Source organism: Haliotis rubra, unplaced genomic scaffold, assembly GCF_003918875.1.
Source record: "Haliotis rubra isolate DU_JTF1 unplaced genomic scaffold, ASM391887v1 Scf50, whole genome shotgun sequence".
In the NCBI taxonomy this organism is placed as follows: domain Eukaryota; kingdom Metazoa; phylum Mollusca; class Gastropoda; order Lepetellida; family Haliotidae; genus Haliotis; species Haliotis rubra.
In genome coordinates, this window is record NW_025767191.1 from 1,115,271 (window position 1) to 1,143,270 (window position 28,000).

The window sequence follows — 28,000 nt, forward strand, 5'->3', positions numbered from 1 at the left end:
GCAGGAAATGTGCGTTTTACAACGTGTAAATGGGGGTCTTGCAGCAGTACATATACCTTTAATGGCGTTATATAAGTGCATCGTACGGCAGGAAATGTGTGTTTTACAACGTGTAAATGGGGGTCTTGCAGCAGTACATATACCTTTGATGGCGTATATAAGTGCATCATACAGCAGTAAATGTGCGTTTTACAACGTGCAAATGGGGATCTTGCAACAGTACATATACCTTTGATAGCGTATATAAGTGCATCATACAGCAGTAAATGTGCGTTTTACAACGTGTAAATGGGGATCTTGCAACAGTACACATACCTTAGATAGCGTTTATAAGTGCGGCAGTAAATGTGCGTTTTACAACGTGTAAATGGGGGTCTTGCAGCAGTACACATACCTTAGATAGCGTTTATAAGTGCATCGTACAGCAGTAAATGTGCGTTTTACAACGTGTAAATGGGGTCTTCCAGAGGTATATATACTTCCATGATGTCGTAAAGTGCGTCGTGCAGTAATGAATGCACCTTGCATGTTAAATCAATATCACGTTTACGTCTTGCAGCAGCACATATAGATTTCTACCTCTCATTACGTTGAATATGCAATTTGTCACATTACATCAACATATCCTTTAACTTAGCTGACAGTAGAACTTTAAGTGTGGTTTACGGATTTCCTTCTCCCATATTTGTGGAGAATATACAGATCATACGAACTAATTCAACCAATTTTTAAAATAAAATAATGTCGATAATACTTGAAAACAATAAATGATAAGTAATTCTCTTTTGCTTTTATGGGGGATGTGACATGACATTCTCTTTTCCTGGGAGCAGAGTAACTCGCATTTCGTGGTGTGCTAGTGACGTTAGTTCCAGAATGTAACGTATTTGGGACGGCAAATTAACCTCTTGGAACTGTATTACTTGTCATTACTTCCTCGCGACATACAGAACAAATATGGAGCTTTATACCTCAAGTTGTTTCGGAGATATAATTATAACATATAACATCTGTGCTTTAAGATGTAGAAGGCACCAAAACGTAATCACTGTGGCTTAAATGTCACGTTTGAATGAACATTAACAGGACATGGAGAATGTTAATTCACTGTAACTATGTCTTCAATTCACACCTTCTAGTCCTAAGTTTAATACGGATGCTCCAGAGACAACTGTCTGAATGTTTTGCATGACAATGTCACTAAAGTTTTACGTTTTAATAGTTTAAAAAATTCATACATTTCATATCACAACAGTAGTGTTTGTGATCTTAGTGGAGATATTAAACTAACCTGAAAAATATGCAATCGAAACAATTTGTTTTTAATGACTTAAAATTACAATTGACAGCCATCACAAAATGAATGGTTATGTCCACAAACAATTAGTCTAGTCGTCTGTTTTGTGTTCGATGATCTGTCAATAATTGAGTCTGGATGATGAATAAGAGTTTCGATTGACTGTATTTTTGCATTTATGTTAATGCACTAGTACACGGTGATTGGTCATATTCCACTGTAGTAATTTATAGACCCATTCCTTTCCACCCTGTAACCTTCGTTTGTGAAGCATGAAAGAACATAATATATAAGGCTCAGAAGAGCAGAACACACAGAACAACTCTGGACTCTGCGAAAGGAGCTGGAAGGCATGGTAATAAAAGTAGTATATCACAAAGGTCCTTGGGCATAATGTCACAATCTCGAAATATGACAGCAACGTCGGATCAGAAAAGCGAGGAAAAGATGCGTCCCGCCTTTGCGGACTCAATAAGCATGCAGGGTCTTCAACCCATCCTCGACCCGTCCTCGGGGTTGTGCAGAAAGTCACTGTGGGTGACAGTTCTTTTATTTGCTCTCTGTTTCACCACCTACAACATCTACAAACAGATGATTCTCTACTTCAGCAGGCCTATCAGTGTCAATGTGGATATTGTCACAGGGAACATCTTACCTTTTCCAACTGTCACATTGTGCAATATGAACTTCATAAAGTGGACAGAGGCGTTCGAAACTGGATCAGACACGATTATTGAAATCATGAAACCCTTTGGCTTTCAAAAAAAAATAGCTCACCTCCTTTCGACGGGTTGGACTTCACACCGTACCATCAGCCGGGCTTGTGGGAAGCGTTCTACTCGGTCAACGGGCACAAACCAAATGACACCATCAAACAGGCAAGTAATAAAACGTACACTTGTTAAATCAGATATATTCTGTTTGATCGGCATTTTAGAAGTTGATAAATAAAAAGAAAGGCATGATACATTATGGACATCTTCTGTATTATATCATGATACAACGTTTCGGTTTAGCTTCTGATACCGTTGACACTCTTGCTTGACAGCGGTATGAGAACCTACACCGAAACGTCGCATCAAAGTAATATAACAAATATAAATATAACAAAGAAGCTGCCATCCAAAAAAGTATCACATCTTTGTTATAAAGTTAGATATGTACCCAAACATAGATACATTTGGTTCCAAACTCGTCAGTGAATCCTATCTTCTCACTACGCATTTTCGTTCAGCGTTTCATCCTAAGTGGAAACGTGCCTGGACAAAGGTTTCCTGCTTCTAAAATCAATTCATCCGAACATACCTTGCATCCTTTGGTACAGAAACTGTCAAGTTTAACGAAAATTGTATTATCCCTGTTTTAGTTATACATTTATATTATATTCATATGCAAATAAGCCATAGTGCCACTTTGTATTTATCAAAATATGCATGTTCTCTATATCATTTTGTATGATTTATGAGAATACAAATCCTGATTCCTGATTCCATAATCATGGTCACCTCCCAGCAATCATGGGCACGAACTCTTTTCATGCTGATTTCCCAAGCCAACTCATTTTCTTTCAAGACTGTTATAGATTATGGAAATTGTGAATCGGGGATGGACGGGTGGGCATATAATGTGTTAGATAATATATGTATAATATACATTTTATTGTAAAATTTACAAATGTTTAAATTCATCCTATCTCATGCTGTGCATTTATTCTACAGTTGGAGGGTAGGGCTAAACTTCCTAGACCATAATAGCAACAACCGTAGGATATACACGAGGAAGCTGTGGCTTAACAGTGATATCAATCCTAATAAAGTATTATGTAAAGCACCATAACACTAAGCTGGTGCATATGAATGAAACATTCCCGAAGAGCGTTATGACCCTGATCCGTGAACACTGGAAGACTCATGAAGTCTTGTAAAACATGTGTAACATCTACATGGTGAGTGAGTGTGTGAATGAAAGTAGTTTTACGCCGCGTTTTGCTTTATTCAAGCCATATCAGCAGGGCGACAGTAGAAGTGGGTGTAACATGTGCCTAAATAATTAGGCATAATCGCAACGTGCACCACCATCCCCCCAAAAAATTTTATATAAAAAAAAAAATAAAATAAAATAAAATAAAATAAAATAAAATAAAATAAAATAAAATAAATAAATAAATAAATAAATAAATAAATAAATAAATAAATAAATAAATAAATAAATAAATAAATAAATAAATAAATAAATAAATGATAATTAAATAAATGAAAAAACAACAACAAAAAAGCAATATAGAACAAACTTTATGGATAACAATTTCTTTTTATTCGTGAGTGCGACGTTTCGATACAGATTCTTGTACCGTTGTCAAGCATAATGCAAAAAAAAGCAAAAAACAAACACATTTGCAGTCCCATCATAGCCGGAGTCAAGGAGCAATTGCTTAGGTGAGCCATTTTAGAGGCGACAGTGCAGGTTTGATAAGGGCTGGCTGCGACCAGAGCAGGCGGGATAGCAAGCAAGTGGGATCGAAGGATGACCGAACAGATCCAAATCAAATCTTGGTAAGAGACACTTCCATAAGATCAGTCGTGTAAAGCGAAATGAACACCCGAGATGGTTGAAGGGGGTTCACTGTGTCATGCTAGATCAAACAAAGACAAGGACACAAAGATATGTCATTTGACGTCAAAGATGGGATGGTAAACGGTTAACCAAGGAGTTGATTTTATAAATCACCACCATAATATATCCACGGGGCTGTCCATGAAGAAGAGGTCGGTTCAGTGGTGACCGTGTCTACAGAACTACAGAAAGAGCTAAACTCCGCCTTCTGAATACCCTCTGGTGGAAGGAACTGGACGTTCTCAGTGCCAGCCAGCGAGGGTGTTGAAGCAAGGAATGGATCACTGCCATCATCAAGCGTAAATATAGGAAGCTTTTGATCTTGGACCATCTTAGGGTTTGATTAGTCAGTCGATCACTCAGACTTCTTAACGAGTCTTTTAGGACTTCGTGGATTTATCCATCTTCTTCGCTCCACGCGTACGATCGTGTACGCACTTGTGGTGATAGAGGGTGAGGAACTACATCGACAATCGGAACACTCGTCTGGCAAACATCGAAGGCTGGCATGAAGATTGCATGATGCAAATTGCCAAAGGCCGATGACACGCGAGCCGAGGTAGATTGGTAACATTGTAGATGGAAACAAAAAAAGTATTCTCTGCAAAAACATAAAACGCAAAAGTGATTTTCAGATGTATACTTCGTGTTTATATAGATAGTGAATAGATCACAATGCATTGATAATAACAGAAATCATTCCCACTGACCTAGGTTCATCAAAGCACAATCGGATGTCAATGTGAAGGTCATCTCTTCAATATCTTGTATGGCCCCAGTGAGTCTGCCTGGCCTTATTGTCCCATGGAACCAACTAGATCACAAATTGTGACCTGGGTAATGCTTACCCACTCTTCCTGCAATGCTTGTGCCAACTGTTTGAGGTTCTGTGGCTGTTGCTGACATGATCGCAGACTTTAATCAAGAGCATCCCATAAATGTTTGCTAGGGTTTAGATCTGACGATCAGCGTGAGGTCGGATGTTGTCCTGTTGAAGAATGACGTTTACTTGTTTCATAATGGGAGGGAAAACGGCCGGGGCATCTGTGTACGGTTAAGTCGTTAAACTGACCTGGAGGTGCGCCAAAATTGTTCTGCAGGAATGGGAGATTTCGACCCACATCATTACACTTTCAGCACCAAACCTGTCAACTTCCTGTATATCGTTTTGAGGATAGCATTCCCAACGACGTGTCTGACCACGATTTCTTCAATATGGACGGAGAAGCAAAATACGTGACTCCTCAATAAACCAAACACGTCTTCATAGATGGTTTGGTCATACTTGGCTGATCAGTCAGAATGACGCCTCGAATTGGTCGTCTCGGGCAAATACCTGCGGCGCGTTGACGGTTCCTTCACCACTAAGTGTGTTTTCAGGTGACCGGACACGGTCTCAATGGACAACAGTAGTGGTGAAACTAAGACTTTTGGTCCAGTTAGTCCCATGTTAAGTCAATGGGAGTTTTCTCAACCTCAAAGTAGAGATGCGCATGGCGCTACCGGCGTGACGTCAACGCGTCTTTCATGACGTCACGCGGTCGAATGCCTCTGACTGGGTAGAATTATAATCGAAAACCAATCGCTCCGACGCCCTTTCAGCCCCCTCAGCCACGCACCGTTTTGCACCACATAACTATCATTTAAAGTATTAATTATTATCTTAGACTCATACGTCGTTTCTGTATAGTTTAACAAACATGGGAACTGTAAAATCGTTAACTTTAATTTCTATTATTGAAACAGAACAGGCACATGTTTGGAATAACTGATCGATACGTGTGTGTCCCGTTCCCTTTGTTTTATCCACCATGGAAAGGGTAATTATCTGTTCCAAACAAACAACCAGCTGCAATGAAATGGAAATGATTTTGTTTGCAATGCTCTTCCATTCTTCTGTTTTCCAACTCGTGTCATCTATTTCTTTTTGAAGTCCATTGATCAATGAACAGATCATGTTTTAATGCATGTGTCTCGTCAGCTAATACAATGCAAAAAACTAACATCGTACAAGCAAACAGAGCTTTCTGATTAAATGTCGTTATTGCAATATTTTAGCGGAGTGGTAGCACAGTGGGTAATGCGTGTGCTCGCCGGGGTTTGATTCCCAACATGAGACAGTGTCTCGTGCCCACTTCTGGTTCTGAAAGCCCAACTATACTCTTAAAAACAGTAGGGGAACCTGAACTTTCAATTTGGAACCTGAACTTTCAATTTGGATAGGAAGTATAACTTTTCAAAGACAGACATCTTATGAGAGCAGCAGCATTTCTCTTCATCACCACCCGTAAACACAACGCAGCAGCCCCATACACATGCATGGAGTGTCATTCTTGATTTCGACGGTTTTCAAGAAGGTTGATAAATAATTTTGCAATCACTTAAAATCACACAGTTGTTAGTGTTTGTTGCTAGCCGGGTTTTGTTTTTGTTGGAAAACGAAAATCGTACACATGCAAATTTCACGTAATATACCAAATTGAATCATCTTTCAAGAGCGATTACTGTACAAACAACTATGGTCATAAGGAAGTGCAAGTGGTGATGCACTCTCAAAACATTCATTATGATCATATCAACATTGATTGACTCCGATATATCTCCCATATTTTTCAATCGTTAATTAAAAATAAAGTTCCTCTACTTTTCTATAAGAGTGGATCTTTCCAACTGTACAAGATCGGACACGGGCGTCACGATACTTCTCAGTTTAGTTGCCTTTCATTTTGTTCACAGTCTAGATAACACACACACACACACACACACACACACACACACACACACACACACACACATTCTTGGACACACAATTTCCATGCTGATACCATAATCCATAATCCAAGGATTTATATACCAGTTCTATTATGTTGAATTCACTGAACCTATTCGCTTCAACAGATTCGTGTTGCTGAACGATGCTTTAAATATTCGTCCAATTAATTCACTCCCATTGCATAACAATGATGTATATGTTCTAACAACAATTCATTTTCTATCCATAATCAACGGTGTTTCTCCTTCCTTCATCAATATATTGACACAAACCTGCAGTTACTGATGGCATGTGTAATTCACTGTTGTTTGTATCACATTAGTGTAATTCTAGGCATATGGAAACAGTAATAGTATCAATATTTCCGCACTAAGTTTGATTTAGGGTCCGTAGCACCTCTATTTGCACGCACTCATGTGTTGCCGTCACACACAGCTGTGACATTCTTTTATCTGTATACACATTCTATAAACGTTCATGACAAAATTACGTTGCGTCGAATGAAGAAAAACTGACATCGTTTTTGCATGCACTTCGTCAACTTTGAAACACTAAATATCTCATTGGTATGGCTGAGTTGAAATGAAGCTATGAAATGGAGCATGAATTTACTGTATTCACATGTAAGATTTTCATTTTATGATACTGTGTTTAAATGGTAAAAACAAGAAGGAACTTCTAAACAGGAAACAATACAATGAACAAACCGAACAATGATCACGGACTGATGTATATATTATTTCGTTACCTTTTATTGAGCAATAAATTGTAAAAACGACGTGCAAACTGCTGCGCATCAGGTTTTCGATTCATAGCTCCATAATCCGCAATGATTCAATATAATTTGTCTTCAGTTCATTAAGGTGTTAATCGCTGACTACTGCTGGCTACTGCTAGCCACTGCTAGCCACTGCTAGCCACTGCTCATCAGTTTTTCACTTCATAACTCAAAGAACAGAAACATAAACAACTATATTCTACAACAAAAATTGTTAAAATTGTTAAAAGAAAAACTATGATGTATACGAAAGAGGACAATGTCAAATATTGACAGACATCGAGCTCACCGACCTCCTGTCGTGGTGTAAATCCATATGATGCGCACCTTAAATCTCTGCAATATCGCCAACCAGCCGTCAACGCAGTTCACACAACGCGAGGTAGTCCAAACACTTAAAACGATATATGTCAATTGTTTGTATATATTTTACATCTACGTGTTTTAAAGACATGAAGCTGAAGTTCTGACACTTTTTTCTACTCTTCAACTGTTGTTTTGTGAAAACAGATGACAAAGACCTCACTTTTAGCAAAGGATTTCTGTTTTGATATGTCTGGTTTTGCACAAACTACGTTATGATGCATTCTGTGAACACCTGTAATCACCACATGTCTCCAGGTACATTAAGATGGATTCTGGTGAACACCTGTAATCACCACATGTTTCCAGGTACATTAAGATGCATTCTGGTGAACACCTGTAATCACCAAATGTTTCCAGGTACAGTAAGATGCATTCGGGTGAACACCTGTAATCACCACATGTTTCCAGGTATATTAAGATGCATTCTGGTGAACACCTGTAATCACCACATGTTTCCAGGTACATTAAGATGCATTCTGGTGAACACCTGTAATCACCACATGTTTCCAGGTACATTAAGATACATTCTGGTGAACACCTGTATTCACCACAAGTTTCCAGGTACATTAAGATACATTCTGGTGAACACCTGTAATCACCACATGTTTCCAGGTACATTAAGATGCATTCTGGTGAACACCTGTAATCACCACATTCCAGGTACATTAAGAACATTCTGGTGAACACCTGTAATCACCACATGTTTCCAGGTACATTAAGATGCATTCTGGTGAACACCTGTAATCACCACATGTTTCCAGGTACATTAAGATACATTCTGGTGAACACCTGTAATCACCACATGTTTCCAGGTACATTAAGATACATTCTGGTGAACACCTGTAATCACCACATGTTTCCAGGTACATTAAGATACATTCTGGTGAACACCTGTAATCACCACATGTTTCCAGGTACATTAAGATGCATTCGGGTGAACACCTGTAATCACCACATGTTTCCAGGTACATTAAGATACATTCTGGTGAACACCTGTAATCACCACATGTTTCCAGGTACATTAAGATGCATTCTGGTGAACACCTGTAATCACTCTACTAGTTGTCAGATACATTAAGATACATTCTGGTGAATACATGTCATTACTACTAGTTGCCAGGTACATTAAGATACATTCTGGTGAACACCTGTAATCACTACTAGTTGCCAGGTACATTAAGATACATTCTGGTGAACACATGTAATCACTACTAGTTGCCAGGTACATTAAGATACATTCTGGTGAACACATGTAATCACTACTAGTTGTCAGATACATTAAGATACATTCTGGTGAACACATGTCATTACTACTAGTTGCCAGGCACATTAAGATACATTCTGGTGAACACATGTCATTACTACTAGTTGCCAGGTACATTAAGATACATTCTGGTGAACACATGTCATTACTACTAGTTGCCAGGTACATTAAGATACATTCTGGTGAACACATGTCATTACTACTAGTTGCCAGGCACATTAAGATACATTCTGGTGAACACATGGCATTACTACTGGTTGCCAGGCACATTAAGATACATTCTGGTGAACACATGGCATTACTACTAGTTGCCAGGTACATTAAGATACATTCTGGTGAACACCTGTAATTACTACTAGTTGCCAGGTACATTAAGATACATTCTGGTGAACACATGTAATTACTACTAGTTGCCAGGCACATTAAGATACATTCTGGTGAACACATGTCATTACTACTAGTTGCCAGGTACATTAAGATACATTCTGGTGAACACCTGTAATCACCACATTAAGTTTCACAGTAATTACTACAGTTGCCAGGTACATTAAGATACATTCTGGTGAACACCTGTAATCTACTAGTTGCCAGGTACATTAAGTCTTGATCACTTGGTACTACTAGTTGCCAGGCACATTAAGATACATTCTGGTGAACACCTGTAATCACCACAAGTTTCCAGGTACATTAAGATGGATTCTGGTGAACACCTGTAATCACCACATGTCTCCAGGTACATTAAGATGCATTCCGTGAACACCTGTAATCACTCTACTAGTTGTCAGATATATTAAGATACATTCTGGTGAACACCTGTAATCACTACTAGTTGCAAGGTACATTAGGATACATTCTGGTGAACATATGTAATCACTACTAGTTGTCAGATACATTAAGATACATTCTGGTGAACACCTGTAATCACTACTAGTTGTCAGATACATTAAGATACATTCTGGTGAACACCTGTAATCACTACTAGTTGTCAGATACATTAAGATACATTCTGGTGAACACCTGTAATCACTACTAGTTGCTAGGTACATTAAGATACATTCTGGTGAACATATGTAATCACTACTAGTTGTCAGATACATTAAGATACATTCTGGTGAACACATGTAATTACTACTAGTTGCCAGTGAGTATTAAACAACCTCCCTCGTGTCATGGTCAGAAATGTACACCTGATTGTGGAGACAATGATAATGGCGATGGTTTTGTCGATGTTATATGCCTGTAATGGTTAACTGATGTCTATTACGTTAATGTGTCGTCGTGTATTATTTATGGAACTTCGAACATTGACATCGTCAATCAAATTGCCGTGAGCAGAATCCGTGGCAGTTTTTCTGGTATTTGATCAGTTACAAGCCTTACAGATAATATACACATGGGCATTAAACAACCACGACCCACCTTCTGGTATATGGTTAATTAGTACGAAAACATTACATTTTGTTTTATGTGCTTTGAAAACCAAATTCCTCGAATTGAATTGGCAACTATTGCGTATTTACTATGAAGGAAACCAAACCAAAACTGAAATTGAAATTTGGTAACAACTTATTTACAATGTGAGAGAAATAGCCAAAAAATGTGAATATCAACAATGGGGGAATGTATAATCACTTCACGCCGAAGAGACGGGTTCGAGTCTCCACATGGGTGCAATGTGTGAAGCCCATTTCTGGTGTCCCCCGCCATGATATTGCTGAAATATTGCAAAAAAGCGGAGTAAAACCATACTCACTCACTCACTTGTCACACAGTTCTCAAACAGGGATTGTTGTAATTGTATGAACCCTCTCTGGCAACCTCATCTGTACCCTGTTGCACATATAGCATCTGCAAGATTCTTCCTCATACAGACAATCAAATGTGTTTTGCATATGCATGACAGTGTGACCGCCTGTTTGGATCAATTGTTTTCAAATTCTCGTTGGATTCGATGGTGCCTTATTCATGTTCATGTGCATACATTACAAACCGCTAATGACAGAGAATACCTTGTTCCGATTGTTCGACGAAACAGATTACACAGGATGTAAAGGGTCCTTTTTCTTCTTGAAATTCATGATGCCACAGAAATAGTGTTTCGCTGCGAAAGAAAAAAGTATACAAAAAAGACTTCTTTGACTCTTTTCATTAACCTAGCAAAACATCGTGTTGACGGTGTTGTTTCCCCGAACACCTGTATTGAGCCAACACTCAACGGAGCAAACAGTCCATTGCTATAGCGCTACCTGACCATACTATAAACAGTTCATTGTCAGACCAATAACACCCCATTAATGATATACAATGAACAATTGTATTATGATTTGTAAAGTTAACTAGGTTTACAAATCAATGCCAGTACACAATCAATGGCATAACGATTACAGTGATAATGTTCTCACTTGGTCTTACTTCCAAACAGGCCTTAGCTGGATATCGTGGGTGATTACAATGATCTTCACACAAGCGCTTCTATTGATGTAATGTGAGATGAGGGAGGTATGTTCCTGCCCAGTTATATAGTCAAAAACCCTTCCATATAATCTACACTGTTCTGGATAAGCGGTACCTGTTCAGGAAATCTTTCCAGAAGATTCCAAAAGCATCTAAATGTATTTACTTTCCAGCCTCAGGGATCATTAGATACTAATACATTGCCGAGAACTAATAGAAGTTCAACCACCATGTAATGAACTGGATCTTAACAGTAATGTAATGAACTGGATCTTAACAGTAATGTAATGAACTGGATCTTAACAGTAATGTAATGAACTGGATCTTAACAGTAATGTAATGAACTGGATCTTAACAGAAGCAATGGAGGGGTATTACAAGACAATAAATTACATTAGCCTGTCATATAACAGCAGGTTTCAAAACACAGCAGCTTTACTCGAAGCGTTAAGCATGGATAAAAGTAATAGGGGCGTGTGTGTAGTGACGTCGAGATATCTGCTTGTAACTACAATATTCGTGATACATATCTTTCTCTTCAGAATCTCACTACTTCATTCAATAGCGACGTAAGTGCAAGTTAGTTAAACAGCTCTAAAAATATGTCAATAGATATTTTTTATATCCCGTACAGTATGTCCGCCAGTACCGATAACTGAGATACGTGTGCGTGTGTGTGCGTGTGCGTGTGCGTGTGCGTGTGCGTGTGCTTGTGTGTGCTTGTGCGTGCGTGCGTGCTTGTGTGTGTGTGTCATGGTGTGGGATGGTAACACCTGACAGGCGAACTGATTTGTTACTGTAAAAATGCCATTTGGCAATTTGCACGCGGACGTTTGACACACAGCAGATGTTTGCAGCAGTGTATCAAATGAATGTTCATACGCTATGAATGTAGGTCAAGACCCGGAACCCACCAAAGAGGACAGATATAGTGGTGGCAATACCAAGAAAATTGCACGCTGACCGTATTAAATGATAAGGTGGATCGCCCAACATAGCTGACCATCAAGATAACGATCGGCATATAAGGTGAAAACAGAACTGAAAGCATCGAATTCCAAACGTAGTTGTTAAAGAACAAGTGATGGTGCTAGGACAAACAAAGGAAACGACACGGACCCTGTGAATGTGTGAGTGTTCACGGTCGAGAATCCATGAAGCACAGTATATACAGGATAAACATGAATTGATTGTCGTTCTCCTTCATGAATCTACCATCAACACCGACGTGAAAGCTTTATTTGACATGCACATGTGATAACATAACTCGTATCGATTTTTCCTCCTGGGAACAGAGGTACTGCTCTATACTCGGGGTATAGGGATACCAGATGCACAACCCGAGGCTGCTGCACGTTACACAAAATGACGACCAAGATCTCCGAGCCAAGTCCCCCTTTCGCTGACTGTGTCAACATGCATGGTCTGAACACACTACTGAAGACAGATTCCGGCTGTTGTCGCAGATGTGTATGGGTGATGATTTTACTGGCAGCGCTCGGCTTCACATCCTACAACATCTACAGCCAGATCATTCATTACGTTCAAAAGCCTATAAGTGTCAACTTCGATATCAAGAGAGGCACAACTCTACCCTTCCCCACCGTCACCATCTGTAACATCAACTTCATGCGACTCCAGGCGGCAATTGAAGGCCAATTCGTGCCGTTGGTGAAGAATATGAAGCGATTTGGATTTGATAACGTACATAGCACACCATCTTATGACGGATTAGATTTTTCCCAGTACAACAAACCATTGGCTTGGGAGACATTTTATCGTCATCAAGGACACGCGATTTACTATCAGCTGTTACAGGCAAGTACATGAACACGGTTTGCTAAATGTTTCCTTTACATTTACGATGTTTCAATCACCTCGAGAATAGCATTCTGATTCTGTTGTATTTCTGGTAGTGTTATGTTTGTTGTGGTGTTGCATGTTATATGATTGTGGTATGTCTCTGATGAAAGGTATTCCCGCTGTGGCCCACTGATGACACCACTGTTCTTAGTTACATGCAAACAGGCTGTAGCTGCAGTCAACTGGTCAAGGCGGCGTCCCACCCAGTGATATTACTTGAATGTATCTTAAAAGGGCTGCAATGTAATGAGAATGCAGATTGTGAAATGTTGGAGTTTTTCACGGTAGAACTTATACACATGGAAAATATATCGCAGAAGCCAGATATTTCATACTTCCTTTCTGGATAAAACGGACCCTCAAGGAATAATCAAATGTAAAAAAACCAACAACAAACAACAATGAAAACCTGAATTTTATTCAGAGAAACTAACATGACAAAGAATGAATTCATTTTGAAGTGCGTAACTACGGACTTATAACGTAAACAACTGCGGACTTTTTCATAATTATGGCATACAATTCTCCCAGAGATCACACAAGTATCATTAACTGAGCACAATATCAATGTCTGGTGTAACCTTCACTAAACTGCCAAACTGGAACAATATCCCTGACCATCCGCCTCATTGACTGTATCAGCCGTTGAATCTGACGTCGACGTATTGCTTCCATTCTTCGTGGAGGGCTTGTTCCAATACGTCAAGATTTTGTACTGGAGGATTTCTCTGGCGTATTCTGCGACCCATGATGCACCAAACACGTTCCCTGGGATTGAGATCTGGACTACTGGTGGGCCTCCCGACGTAAGAAATCACCTGCTACAGGTGTACTATGTGGCTTAGCACTGGTTTCATGAAGACTGGCCTTGTGTTTAAGGAATGGTCATCGAACTGTGGTACAACTGTAAATATATATATCAGTGATGCACAAGTGTCCATTCAGGTGTTGTCTTATCATCACAAGGTCAAGTTTAGAGTCAAGTGAGATGAACCCCACACCATCAATGAATCCCTGCCAAACGGTGCTGACTCCAAGATATTCCGCTGTGCATATGTAGTGTTTCTGCAGCGTCAAATACGAGCTGGCCATCAGTCATGAACAAGAGACATTGACTTTCGTCAGACAAGTGGACCCTTCTCTCGATGGCAAATTCAAGTGGCGTCGCCCTTAACACCGACACTGCTTTTTGCTCTGGGGATGACAACGGACGTCTAATATACCCGACCCGTTTGACAAACGAAACCATCCTGTTATTAACACGCCACTTGACATGAACGGTTGAAGTCTTGTGATACTGAGAACGGTTGTCCCTGACTCATGATCGACAATCCGAGGCAGGCCTGAGAATACGTTTCACGATAATGTTCGTCTATCTGCACAAATGTCTGTCAAAGGAGATACTGTTGCCGTTTCTGCTCAAGGGATGGTCTAAGGGGGTACTTGTATTACGCTATGTGTACATTATATTTTCCTAGGGGATACTGTTGAGGTATGTGCACATTAGATGTACTCAGGAGGTACTGTTAAGGTACAATAGTTGTTTTTGTTTGTTTTTTGTTGTTGTTTTTTTATTCCATTTGAAGTCTCACATAAAATACATATGGCAAAGAGGACAACATCCAAATATATATGTATATAGCTTCAGTGATGTTTTGCAAGGTTCTATATGACATAAAAGACAGTATTGCAAACATATACACACACGCGCACACATACATGTATACATATACATACATATGCACATACATACACGCATGTATACATATATATAAATATAACATCATGAGATTACAACAATTATATAGATACATAAGATGTCATTAAAGTTTCTGTGGAGGGAGTATGAAATTGGAGGGGTAAGGTTGAATAGTATGGTTGTAGTGAGTAGGGTCTGGAGGTCTTAGCTGATATTATAAGTAGAATTTAATGTTTAGCACATAGTAAGGTATATAAATGTTTCCATTTCCTTATAAAGGGATCTAAGCTATTGTTTTTCCAAGCTATATATTTTTCAGTTACAATAGTTGGCCATAAGTGAGTCATCATTAGTGAAATTCCCACAGACTTGCATGTTAATTAACTTTTGCAAGAATAATTTTCATGAATTAAATTTCTGTCGAATTGCTTTCATTGCTTTGGGAAATCATCTCAGCTACATACACGTAATTATCCATTCAATTTTCCGATGATTATTAAGAAAATTGCAACTATTTAAACCACATATATTAGACATACCAATCAGGTTTAACATGGCTGTCTATGGGATAGATTAAAAGCCATACCTATATATGGTGCTTAATCAGGTGTCATTCGATAACTAATCAACGGAAAGATGAATGAAAATTATGTACACGTAGCTGAAGATGATTTCCACGATGTTTGCAGAATATCAAAATAATGACTCCTACTCAATTTATGAAAATTATTCTTGCAACAGTTAATTAGCATGTAAGTCTATGGGAATTTCACTAATGATGACTCACTTATTGCCAGCTACTGTATATTCTCATTTGACGGTTTGCGGAGCTGCTGCTGAGGTGGTTGTACATGAGATGTTTCATGGAGTATTCTATAGGTCTCTGCAGTTTAGTTGGTCTAAAGAGGAAGCATAAGCACATCGGTGAATTGGAATCAGCTGCTTGAGTAAAAAGAGTACTTTAAACGTACATCCACATCAGATACCTTTGTTAAACATTGTAACCCGTTGACAAACCCCAACTGGAAAACCATCTTTATCTGCTAGGGGTAGCGGGTAGCGAATTGTTGAAGTCAATATGACAGACTACAATTCAGTGGAGGATTCAGTGAAGGTGTGCTGCGGCCAGCGAATACAACCCGAACACCGTTAACAGAAACGAGTTCAGTAGTGTTTATGTCACATCAATTATTTAACCCTAAATCTTTCAAAAGCCCATATATGGGGGATATCCTCTACAGCACATGCCCGTAGGGTACCTGAAGACAACGGTAAACCTCATCACAACTACCCAGCACAAACTGCCCGTTAGCAGTATATCTGCGCTCAATCCTTCCCCCAGGCAGTGTCACGGTGCCTCACACACAGTGGGTTAATGCCATGTGTACATTGTAATTCCGTGTGGTTTTGTATGGCGCGGACATTTGTGAGTGTTTGTGTTTGTCTGGTGAGGATAGATCAGTCATTATGGCTTTGATGTGTGACACGTGGGAAAGTAGTATTCAGTTTTAACGATGAAGTTGATGGAGCAAACTCGGGATGCCTCCCTAGGGACGGTCAATACAGAAAACACACAATACAACAATACTGTAATGCAATGCTCTACAATCCATTACATGATATAAAAAAGGAGTATTTGTTGTTGCATGATGTTAATACGTGATTAACGAATAAATTGTCGTATTCAAATTCAATTGTGCATTTCGCAGGTAAATAATAATTACGCATTTGCCAATACTGTTTAACGGTAGTTTATTTTACCCCGAAAATAGGATTGTTACTGGATTTAACCGTTTCTGTTAAAATTCATATGTCCGTGCCTGCTGTGGGTGTAAAGGTAGAAACATGTCAAAAATTACGTAGAAGGTGAGCTCCAGAACCTTGAATATCATTATTTGCTTACATTAGTCAGGAATACCCAAATGATAATATATTCTTTTCTATTTCCAGTGCCGATGGGAAGTTGGCGATTGTGGGATAGAAAATTTCACTACCACCTTTACTGATTTTGGATTCTGCTTTGTATTTAACGGTAAGGACTGGTAGTTTGTATTGACGTGCATTGAAATGTTGACAACAAGATGAATTATGTTGACGACAATGATGTTAAAACCATGTCACGTTATCGCAGTACCATCGCTGTACCCTCTTCATGAACCATTGTCAGTTTCCTGAATATTACCAAAACTTAGTTCCATGGTGTCATGAGTATATAGAATGGGAATCCCCGTCACTGAAAGTAGGACTCTCCGCGATACCGTAGTTGTAGTTTGATTTTGTGGGCGTGGGTTGTAGTGTAACATTCATTGTGAAAATTCAATTCTCTGTGACCACTTCAGCCAATCATTTGCAAAATACAGGGTTTACATTGAACCCAACGAAACTTTAGTTATATAGAGCTTTAGGGGTGACATATAGAGAGATTATTACACGAGCAAGTATGCCATACGACACACGAGCGAGAGCGTTAAGAGAGCTCGTTAAATACGTTTTGAAACAACTCGTTGTAAGATAAAAGGTATCTGACAGACACGAGTACAGTAACCTGTTTCTTACACACCATAAAATCGCACCATTTTGTGGTCAAATAGATTCAAATCTAATATTTTCTCATCGTAGCTGCGCAATAATACACATCACAACGTTTATGAATGAGTGACGTCACTTGGCTTCCTAATCACTACTCATCCTCATGGTGACCCTCCACAGAACGTTTCTGCCACATCTTCGCGTCATCAAGGCAATGGTGATAATGCAAACTAGATAAGATCACTGAAAATTAAACACTCTAAAGCGATGATATTGTCATGATTAATGTGGATGATTTTAATTCTTGTAAGCATAAAACATTTGAGCATGTGACGTCATCGTTATCGTTTTGTGGTTGTCGTCATCGGAAGATTGTTGTGGATGTCTCTGCACATTGGGGATCTGTACTTGTGTACCTGTTTACGATAAGTCGTATCACACACTTGCATGTGTAATAATCTCTATGTACGTGTCAACATTGACATCACGTAGATGAAAAAACACACCGGTGCTGACGTCACGTACGCCATGGTATACATCAACACTGACGTCATGAATATGAAGATTTATATCAGTTTTGACGTGACGTTATATGTCATGGTTTGACGTCAGGTGCATGAAGGTAAATGTTAGTGTCGACGTCACATACGTCACACATGGAGTAACAGCTGTGGCGTCATATATACGAGGGCATATGTCAGCGTTATATATGTGTGTCAGTGCCATGTGCATGAAAGTGTATGTCAGGTTATATGTCACGTACATAAGGTATATCTACTGTCATTCCTACATTCAGTCTTCGAAATATTTGTATCCAGATTTCCTGGAATGTACACATTAATATATATATTACGGGATAGGGATTGGTCAGTTGGACAAATACAATACAGCTCCAAATAAATCAAATAGAACTTTGTTTCGATTGCCAGTCATGACATTACAAGGTGTAGTGAGATATACACACAGCGACATACTGTAACAAGGTAACCTACAGCAAACGGCAACTGTTTACATACTGGAGAACACCCCCTGCAAATGACAGAAAACGATCCCTCGGGCACTGACCATGTTGCATTATTTTGCTATGCTTCTCTCTAAAGTTTACCCTAACTTGTATAATGCCTCATCTACGTTTAGCATCAGTGACTATTACTTTCATGATAATAACATTTATCTCAGCAAAATCTCCAGATAACGGACGGTTCAACATGACTCGATCGCCTATTGACAACTATTGCCTATTGTTGTTAACCCCGAACGTAGGATTTAACAGACCTTTCATATTTTTATGTTTACCTTTATGAGAACCCAGCAGATACTGGCTTTATCCATTTGTTTATCCTGTCGAGAAAAATACCTAGTATATGATATAATGTATACATAAGCGCTGCTGTCACGTACATTCAGGTGACGGCAGGCTGAAAGCTCGGAACTCCGGACGTGACTACGGTCTGCGGTTGTCCCTTAACACTCAACAAGAGGAGTACCTGCGAAGCTTTGCAGATCACTATGGAGCCGGCTTCAAGGTAATATTTCTTCCAATGCGACAGATTTGTGGGTTTGTTAACGGAAGCGGGACACGTGTGTCAGGACCTGTGCTGATTTCCAACGTTTGCCAACCATTTTTTGAAGCTCTGACCAAGGACAATGGGCTACAATCGCACCTGGACAAACGTATGATCATACGATCTTAACACTGTTAGTAATATCAATATGAATGAAGAGAATACTTTATTATAATGCAGGTTAATGTTTAAAGAGAATATCGCATTCCTTAGTAGCCGGAATTGGGAATGTCTAAAAGCCGGACCGGACCGAGCCAAAAATGTTACTGACTATTTACCCCATTGTCGACAACCATGCCTACAATTTAATAATGCAACATGCACACATGACAAAAATGAAGAATCGCAACCCACAGACGAACAGCAAAATGATGTTATTGCGACTAAATCAGTGTTAAATCACTTAGAACTCAAGAAGGTAGGCGGCCCGTGAACATGGTTAACCAAGGTTACGTGTAAAAGTGAAATCGTTAAACGAAACAGGATATGAAAACTTCAATCTATCCTGATAAATATTTCCGTTTGCCAGAAAAGCTTTCACGTCTATATCCAAGCAAATACCTCTTTAGAAGGTGACTGTGACATCGTATTTAAAGAATGCGCACTAGTAAAAATCAAGAACTTTTCCCCACACACTCAACATTATCTTCGTCATAATGGTTCGTTCCGACTGGACTGAGTGGTTACAAGCATCTGAAACGTCATAGATATGTAATCATAATTGTTTACAGATGTAGAACAGTACTACATCTACATAAACACCACTTTATTGTGACTAGGTCTGAAGTAGTGAAAGCAAACAAGTTGATCGAAGTGAAGTCTATTTTCACATACTCTCACCATACTTTGTATTATCGGTGTTCGGTCCGACATGGCCCGGGCCAATAAAAGCAGCGTAACCGCCATAGATATTTCATGAACGGTATTTACATTTATAGCCTTGTGTTATATGTAATTAAATACCACATTGTAACGTGACAATGCATCAGAAACAAAGATAACAGATCCGTTAAAGTGAAGCCCTTCTCCCACTACATCGCCAACACTGACTCAATCAAAAGTGTTTACTCTGTTTGGTATGGTACCCGTGAAGATCCGGGTTAAAATATTGATCTTCAGTAACCCATGCTTGTCGTAAGAGACGACTAACAGGATCGGGTGGTCAGGCTCGCTGACTTGGTTGACACATGTCATCGGTTCCCGTTTGCGCAGATCGATGCTCATGTCGTTGCTCACTGGATTGTCTGGTCCAGACTCGATTATTTACAGATCGCCGCCATATAGCTGGAATATTGCTGAGTGCGGCGTAAAACTACACTCACTCACTCACTGTTTGGTTTGACTTGACCCGGGTTGTCAAACCCAACTTAACAACTTAAACGTCATAGATGTATCCTGGGTTGTGTTTGAATAGCATTAAATCGCCCTAATTATAGCGCCTCACAGCTCAGTGAATTAACCAAACACGTTAATCGATTTGTTCAACATATCTCTGTATATCCACAGGGAGGCACATACATAATATATCTCCCGTGTCCATTACCTTTGATGGATCTAACACCAAAAAAGTAATGTACAAACAGCGAACGTATATTTCTAAATTTCCAAAATATGGCGCTGTGGAAATGTAAATATACTGACACTGCCCAACGTCGTAATTTTCATAGCGATATATTTTGAGAAGATCAGGTGGGACAGTGGTGATCGATCCTGACTTGGGCCACGCAGAGTTTGTCGTAATAAGAGGTGTATTGACCGATACACAACACAAATTTGATCGTTTGCAATTATACACGAGACAATAAGGCTGGATGCAGGTGTAATTGGCTATTAATTTAATTAGACCAGGCCAAGTCAGACTGAACACTTAGCTTCACGTACAGCGGTATGTATGCTTAAAATAACATGATAAAGTGGTAATTATTCAAGTATAAAACTATTCTGTAAATTTAAACACAATTCAGGAGACCTCGGTTACGTTTAAGTTGCTGTTTAACTAGCAGCCTGGGCCAACCCTAACCGAACAATTGTGGTTTTAATACTAAGATCATAATATAAAGAGGGCTTCACTTTGCCTAGATTACCACGCTTGGAGACTTTGTACAGTGAAATGTAAGAAGATATATTGCAAACTTCATGGATTTATGTGATGTTTAAGTCAATTTAAGCAGCTATGGAAAACTACTCGTTTCAAGTCGAGTAACGCCAGTCCGAGGTCTGTCATGGGGTTAATTCATAAAGAACGTTTCCCTGTTCATATGTTGTGTTATGTCTTGCACGACAGTTGCATGTGGAATGTTTACACGTCTCCATGCCTACAGACAGTATAAGTTAACTTATCACCTCACTGTTCATATGTTGTGTTATGTCTTGCACGACAGTTGCATGTGGAATGTTTACACGTCTCCATGCCTACAGACAGTATAAGTTAACTTATCACCTCACTGTTCATATGTTGTGTTATGTCTTGCACGACAGTTGCATGTGGGATGTTTACACGTCTCCATGACTACAGACAGTATAAGTTAACTTATCACCTCACTGTTCATATGTTGTGTTATGTCTTGCACGACAGTTGCATGTGGAATGTTTACACGTCTCCATGCCTACAGACAGTATAAGTTAACTTATCACCTCACTGTTTATATGTTCTGTTATGTCTTGCACGACAGTTGCATGTGGAATGTTTACACGTCTCCATGCCTACAGACAGTATAAGTTAACTTATCACCTCACTGTTCATCTGTTGTGTTATGTCTTGCACGACAGTTGCATGTGGAATGTTTACACGTCTCCATGCCTACAGACAGTATAAGTTAACTTATCACCTCACTGTTCATATGTTCTGTTATGTCTTGCACGACAGTTGCATGTGGAATGTTTACACGTCTCCATGACTACAGACAGTATAAGTTAACTTATCACCTCACTGTTCATATGTTCTGTTATGTCTTGCACGACAGTTGCATGTGGAATGTTTACACGTCTCCATGCCTACAGACAGTATAAGTTAACTTATCACATCACTGTTGATATGTTCTGTTATGTCTTGCACGACAGTTGCATGTGGAATGTTTACACGTCTCCATGCCTACAGACAGTATAAGTTAACTTATCACCTCACTGTTCATCTGTTGTGTTATGTCTTGCACGACAGTTGCATGTGGAATGTTTACACGTCTCCATGCCTACAGACAGTATAAGTTAACTTATCACCTCACTGTTCATATGTTGTGTTATGTCTTGCACGACAGTTGCATGTGGAATGTTTACACGTCTCCATGCCTACAGACAGTATAAGTTAACTTATCACCTCACTGTTCATATGTAGTGTTATGTCTTGCACGACAGTTGCATGTGGAATGTTTACACGTCTCCATGCCTACAGACAGTATAAGTTAACGTATCACCTCACTGTTCATATGTTGTGTTATGTCTTGCAGGACAGTTGCATGTGGAATGTTTACACGTCTCCATGCCTACAGACAGTATAAGTTAACTTATCACCTCACTGTTCATATGTTGTGTTATGTCTTGCACGACAGTTGCATGTGGAATGTTTACACGTCTCCATGACTACAGACAGTATAAGTTAACGTATCACCTCACTGTTCATATGTTGTGTTATGTCTTGCACGACAGTTGCATGTGGATGTTTACACGTCTCCATGCCTACAGACAGTATAAGTTAACTTATCACCTCACTGTTCATATGTTGTGTTATGTCTTGCACGACAGTTGCATGTGGAATGTTTACACGTCTCCATGACTACAGACAGTAGAAGTTAACGTATCACCTCACTGTTCATATGTTCTGTTATGTCTTGCACGACAGTTGCATGTGGAATGTTTACACGTCTCCATGCCTACAGACAGTATAAGTTAACTTATCACCTCACTGTTCATATGTAGTGTTATGTCTTGCACGACAGTTGCATGTGGAATGTTTACACGTCTCCATGCCTACAGACAGTATAAGTTAACGTATCACCTCACTGTTCATATGTTCTGTTATGTCTTGCACGACAGTTGCATGTGGAATGTTTACACGTCTCCATGACTACAGACAGTATAAGTTAACTTATCATGTCCTCACTGTGGAATATATGTTCCATGCCTGTTATGTCTTGCACGACAGTTGTTTATATGTGGAATGTTTACACGTCTCCATGCCTACAGACAGTATAAGTTAACGTATCACCTCACTGTTCATATGTTGTGTTATGTCTTGCACGACAGTTGCATGTGGAATGTTTACACGTCTCCATGCCTACAGACAGTATAAGTTAACTTATCACCTCACTGTTCATATGTTGTGTTATGTCTTGCACGACAGTTGCATGTGGAATGTTTACACGTCTCCATGACTACAGACAGTATAAGTTAACGTATCACCTCACTGTTCATATGTTGTGTTATGTCTTGCACGACAGTTGCATGTGGAATGTTTACACGTCTCCATGCCTACAGACAGTATAAGTTAACTTATCACCTCACTGTTCATATGTTGTGTTATGTCTTGCACGACAGTTGCATGTGGAATGTTTACACGTCTCCATGCCTACAGACAGTATAAGTTAACGTATCACCTCACTGTTCATATGTTCTGTTGTGTCTTGCACGACAGTTGCATGTGGAATGTTTACACGTCTCCATGCCTACAGACAGTATAAGTTAACTTATCACCTCACTGTTCATATGTTGTGTTATGTCTTGCACGACAGTTGCATGTGGAATGTTTACACGTCTCCATGACTACAGACAGTAGAAGTTAACGTATCACCTCACTGTTCATATGTTCTGTTGTGTCTTGCACGACAGTTGCATGTGGAATGTTTACACGTCTCCATGACTACAGACAGTATAAGTTAACTTATCACTCACTGTTTATATGTTCTGTTATGTCTTGCACGACAGTTGCATGTGGAATGTTTACACGTCTCCATGCCTACAGACAGTATAAGTTAACTTATCACCTCACTGTTCATATGTTGTGTTATGTCTTGCACGACAGTTGCATGTGGAATGTTTACACGTCTCCATGCCTACAGACAGTATAAGTTAACTTATCACCTCACTGTTCATATGTTGTGTTATCTTTTGCACGACAGTTGCATTTTGAATGTTTACACGTCTCCATGCCTACAGACAGTAATAGTTAACGTATCACCTCACTGTTCATATGTTGTGTTATGTCTTGCACGACAGTTGCATGTGGAATGGAATGTTTACACGTCTCCATGCCTACAGACAGTATAAGTTAACGTATCACCTCACTGTTCATATGTTCTGTTATGTCTTGCAGGACAGTTGCATGTGGAATGTTTACACGTCTCCATGCCTACAGGCAGTATAAGTTAACTTATCACCTCACTGTTCATATGTTGTGTTATGTCTTGCACGACAGTTGCATGTGGAATGTTTACACGTCTCCATGCCTACAGGCAGTATAAGTTAACTTATCACCTCACTGTTCATATGTTGTGTTATGTCTTGCACGACAGTTGCATGTGGAATGTTTACACGTCTCCATGACTACAGACAGTATAAGTTAACGTATCACCTCACTGTTCATATGTTGTGTTATGTCTTGCACGACAGTTGCATGTGGGATGTTTACACGTCTCCATGCCTACAGACAGTATAAGTTAACTTATCACCTCACCGTTCATATGTTGTGTTATGTCTTGCACGACAGTTGCATGTGGAATGTTTACACGTCTCCATGACTACAGACAGTAGAAGTTAACGTATCACCTCACTGTTCATATGTTCTGTTGTGTCTTGCACGACAGTTGCATGTGGAATGTTTACACGTCTCCATGCCTACAGACAGTATAAGTTAACTTATCACCTCACCGTTCATATGTTGTGTTATGTCTTGCACGACAGTTGCATGTGGAATGTTTACACGTCTCCATGACTACAGACAGTAGAAGTTAACGTATCACCTCACTGTTCATATGTTCTGTTGTGTCTTGCACGACAGTTGCATGTGGAATGTTTACACGTCTCCATGACTACAGACAGTATAAGTTAACTTATCACTCACTGTTTATATGTTCTGTTATGTCTTGCACGACAGTTGCATGTGGAATGTATACACGTCTCCATGCCTACAGACAGTATAAGTTAACTTATCACCTCACTGTTCATATGTTGTGTTATGTCTTGCACGACAGTTGCATGTGGAATGTTTACACGTCTCCATGCCTACAGACAGTATAAGTTAACTTATCACCTCACTGTTCATATGTTGTGTTATCTTTTGCACGACAGTTGCATTTTGAATGTTTACACGTCTCCATGCCTACAGACAGTAATAGTTAACGTATCACCTCACTGTTCATATGTTGTGTTATGTCTTGCACGACAGTTGCATGTGGAATGTTTACACGTCTCCATGCCTACAGACAGTATAAGTTAACGTATCACCTCACTGTTCATATGTTCTGTTATGTCTTGCAGGACAGTTGCATGTGGAATGTTTACACGTCTCCATGCCTACAGGCAGTATAAGTTAACTTATCACCTCACTGTTCATATGTTGTGTTATGTCTTGCACGACAGTTGCATGTGGAATGTTTACACGTCTCCATGCCTACAGACAGTATAAGTTAACGTATCACCTCACTGTTCATATGTTGTGTTATGTCTTGCACGACAGTTGCATGTGGAATGTTTACACGTCTTCATGACTACAGACAGTATAAGTTAACTTATCACGTCTCCATGCCTACACTGTTCATATGTTCTGTTATGTCTTGCACGACAGTTGCATGTGGAATGTTTACACGTCTCCATGCCTACAGACAGTATAAGTTAACGTATCACCTCACTGTTCATATGTTGTGTTATGTCTTGCACGACAGTTGCATGTGGAATGTTTACACGTCTCCATGCCTACAGGCAGTATAAGTTAACGTATCACCTCACTGTTGATATGTTCTGTTATGTCTTGCACGACAGTTGCATGTGGAATGTTTACACGTCTCCATGCCTACAGACAGTATAAGTAAACGTATCACCTCACTGTTCATATGTTGTGTTATGTCTTGCACGACAGTTGCATGTGGAATGTTTACACGTCTCCATGCCTACAGGCAGTATAAGTTAACTTATCACCTCACTATTTAATATGTCTAAATATATTCTGTCACATACACCCTTAACCCTGAACGTATTTCCCAAGGTTGCCATACACCCCTACGGACTGCCGCCAATCCTGTCTGAGAAAGGAATTTCAGTTGGGCCCGGGTTCCACACCTCGCTGGCCGTCGACATCTCTAAGGTACACTGACGATATTGGGATTACAATCATGTTTGTCTGTAGTGGCTACCTCCTTGATGACGGGTATTAGCCCGGACACTTGTTACAAGCAATAACAAAAGTTGTTGTCCAGAGTGAGTGAGTGAGTGAGTTTAGTTTTACGCCGTATTTTTCCAGCTATATCGCGGCGGCCTGAAAATAATCGAGTCTGGACCAGACAATACAGTGATCAACAGCATGAAAATCGATCTATGCAATTTGGAAACGACGACATGTCTCAACCAAATCAGCGACCACCCGATCCCGTTACAGTCGCCTCTTACGACTGAAGATCAATTCTAACCCGGATCTTCACGGGTTTGTTGTCCAGAGCCCTGTTGTCACATTGGTGTGTCTTCTATCACAAGCAGTTATCGTGGTGATATAGACGTTAACCTGATGACATGAAATCAACATTATCGTTGATTCCCTGAACATATTGAAGTAAGTTGCCTGATGATATTCTTAACCACGATAATATTGCAGTCTAACGAGAACTTAGTAATTGTGTGTTGTTTTCAGTTGAAGAATGCAGATGCGTCCGTGAGCAAGTGCGGGTCTAAGGAGCTGAAGCACTACAGGGACACGCCCTACTCCATTCAGGCGTGCAGGCAGGAGTGCCTCAGTGACTACGTGGTCAGCAAGTGTGGGTGCAAGGAAGTGTTTATGAAGCGGAATGACACCCTTATCTGTGACCCACCGGAGTTGTTCTCGTGTGTGTACCCGAGTATTGACGATTACGTGAAGAACGTGAACAAGGACTGCGAGAAGAGCTGCCCCGGCCCTTGCTCAACCTTCATCTACGACACCACTCCATCAGCAGCGCCCCTATCCGAATACTTCCTCGAGGAATACTCCCACTACAAGGGACACAACGCAAGCTACTGGAGGAAGAACTTCGTTGAGCTGGAGATCTATTTGACGTCAATGTCGTATCAGTACATTGAGAAGCGTTTGTCCTATACCCTGCTGGATCTGCTGTGCGACGTAGGGGGTGCCCTCGGACTGCTTCTGGGCGCAAGCTTCCTCACAGTCCTGGAGATCATCGACTTCGTCTTCGTGCGGACAAGAGGATGTCGTCGGGGGAGTACACAAACTAAAATGCACGTAAACAAGGTCCACGTGAAAGGCGACCCACGCTACTGATTGGTTTGGATCCCAGATACGATCGGTTGGATCTGTCTGTGGGTGTCGCTCTGGAGAATGGAACGTATTACCTTTTACACGAGTATTGCAGGTACCTGGACTCTTGGTGAACGCGCTCATTTGTTCCCAGACTACTTTCAAAAGGAAAAAAACAGTTTGTCTTTGGTTTTCCAAACAATGTTCGCTGGAGAAGATGGATGTCTAGAAGAAATGATGGACAAAATACCCTGTCGCGAACCAAAGTCCTCCGAATGGTATGACACCCGTACCGCTCTAACTGAAATGATTTAGCCAACTGTGCGTCACATGGAAACCGTCAAATTTCACACTATGGGACTGTTCAT

General features: G+C 39.9%; 1 protein-coding gene across 1 annotated transcript; it reads left to right on the forward strand.

The window, feature by feature from the left end:
• The first annotated feature begins 1,690 nt into the window (after nt 1-1,690).
• On the forward strand, nt 1,691-27,964 carry LOC124291863 (acid-sensing ion channel 3-like). The gene is made up of 6 exons (XM_046728929.1): nt 1,691-1,830; nt 2,055-2,175; nt 17,058-17,139; nt 19,044-19,162; nt 26,394-26,492; nt 27,033-27,964. Exons 1-6 carry the CDS (start codon nt 1,691-1,693, stop codon nt 27,654-27,656), a joined length of 1,185 nt encoding a protein of 394 aa, XP_046584885.1. The 3' UTR covers nt 27,657-27,964.
• Nucleotides 27,965-28,000: the final 36 nt, after the last annotated feature.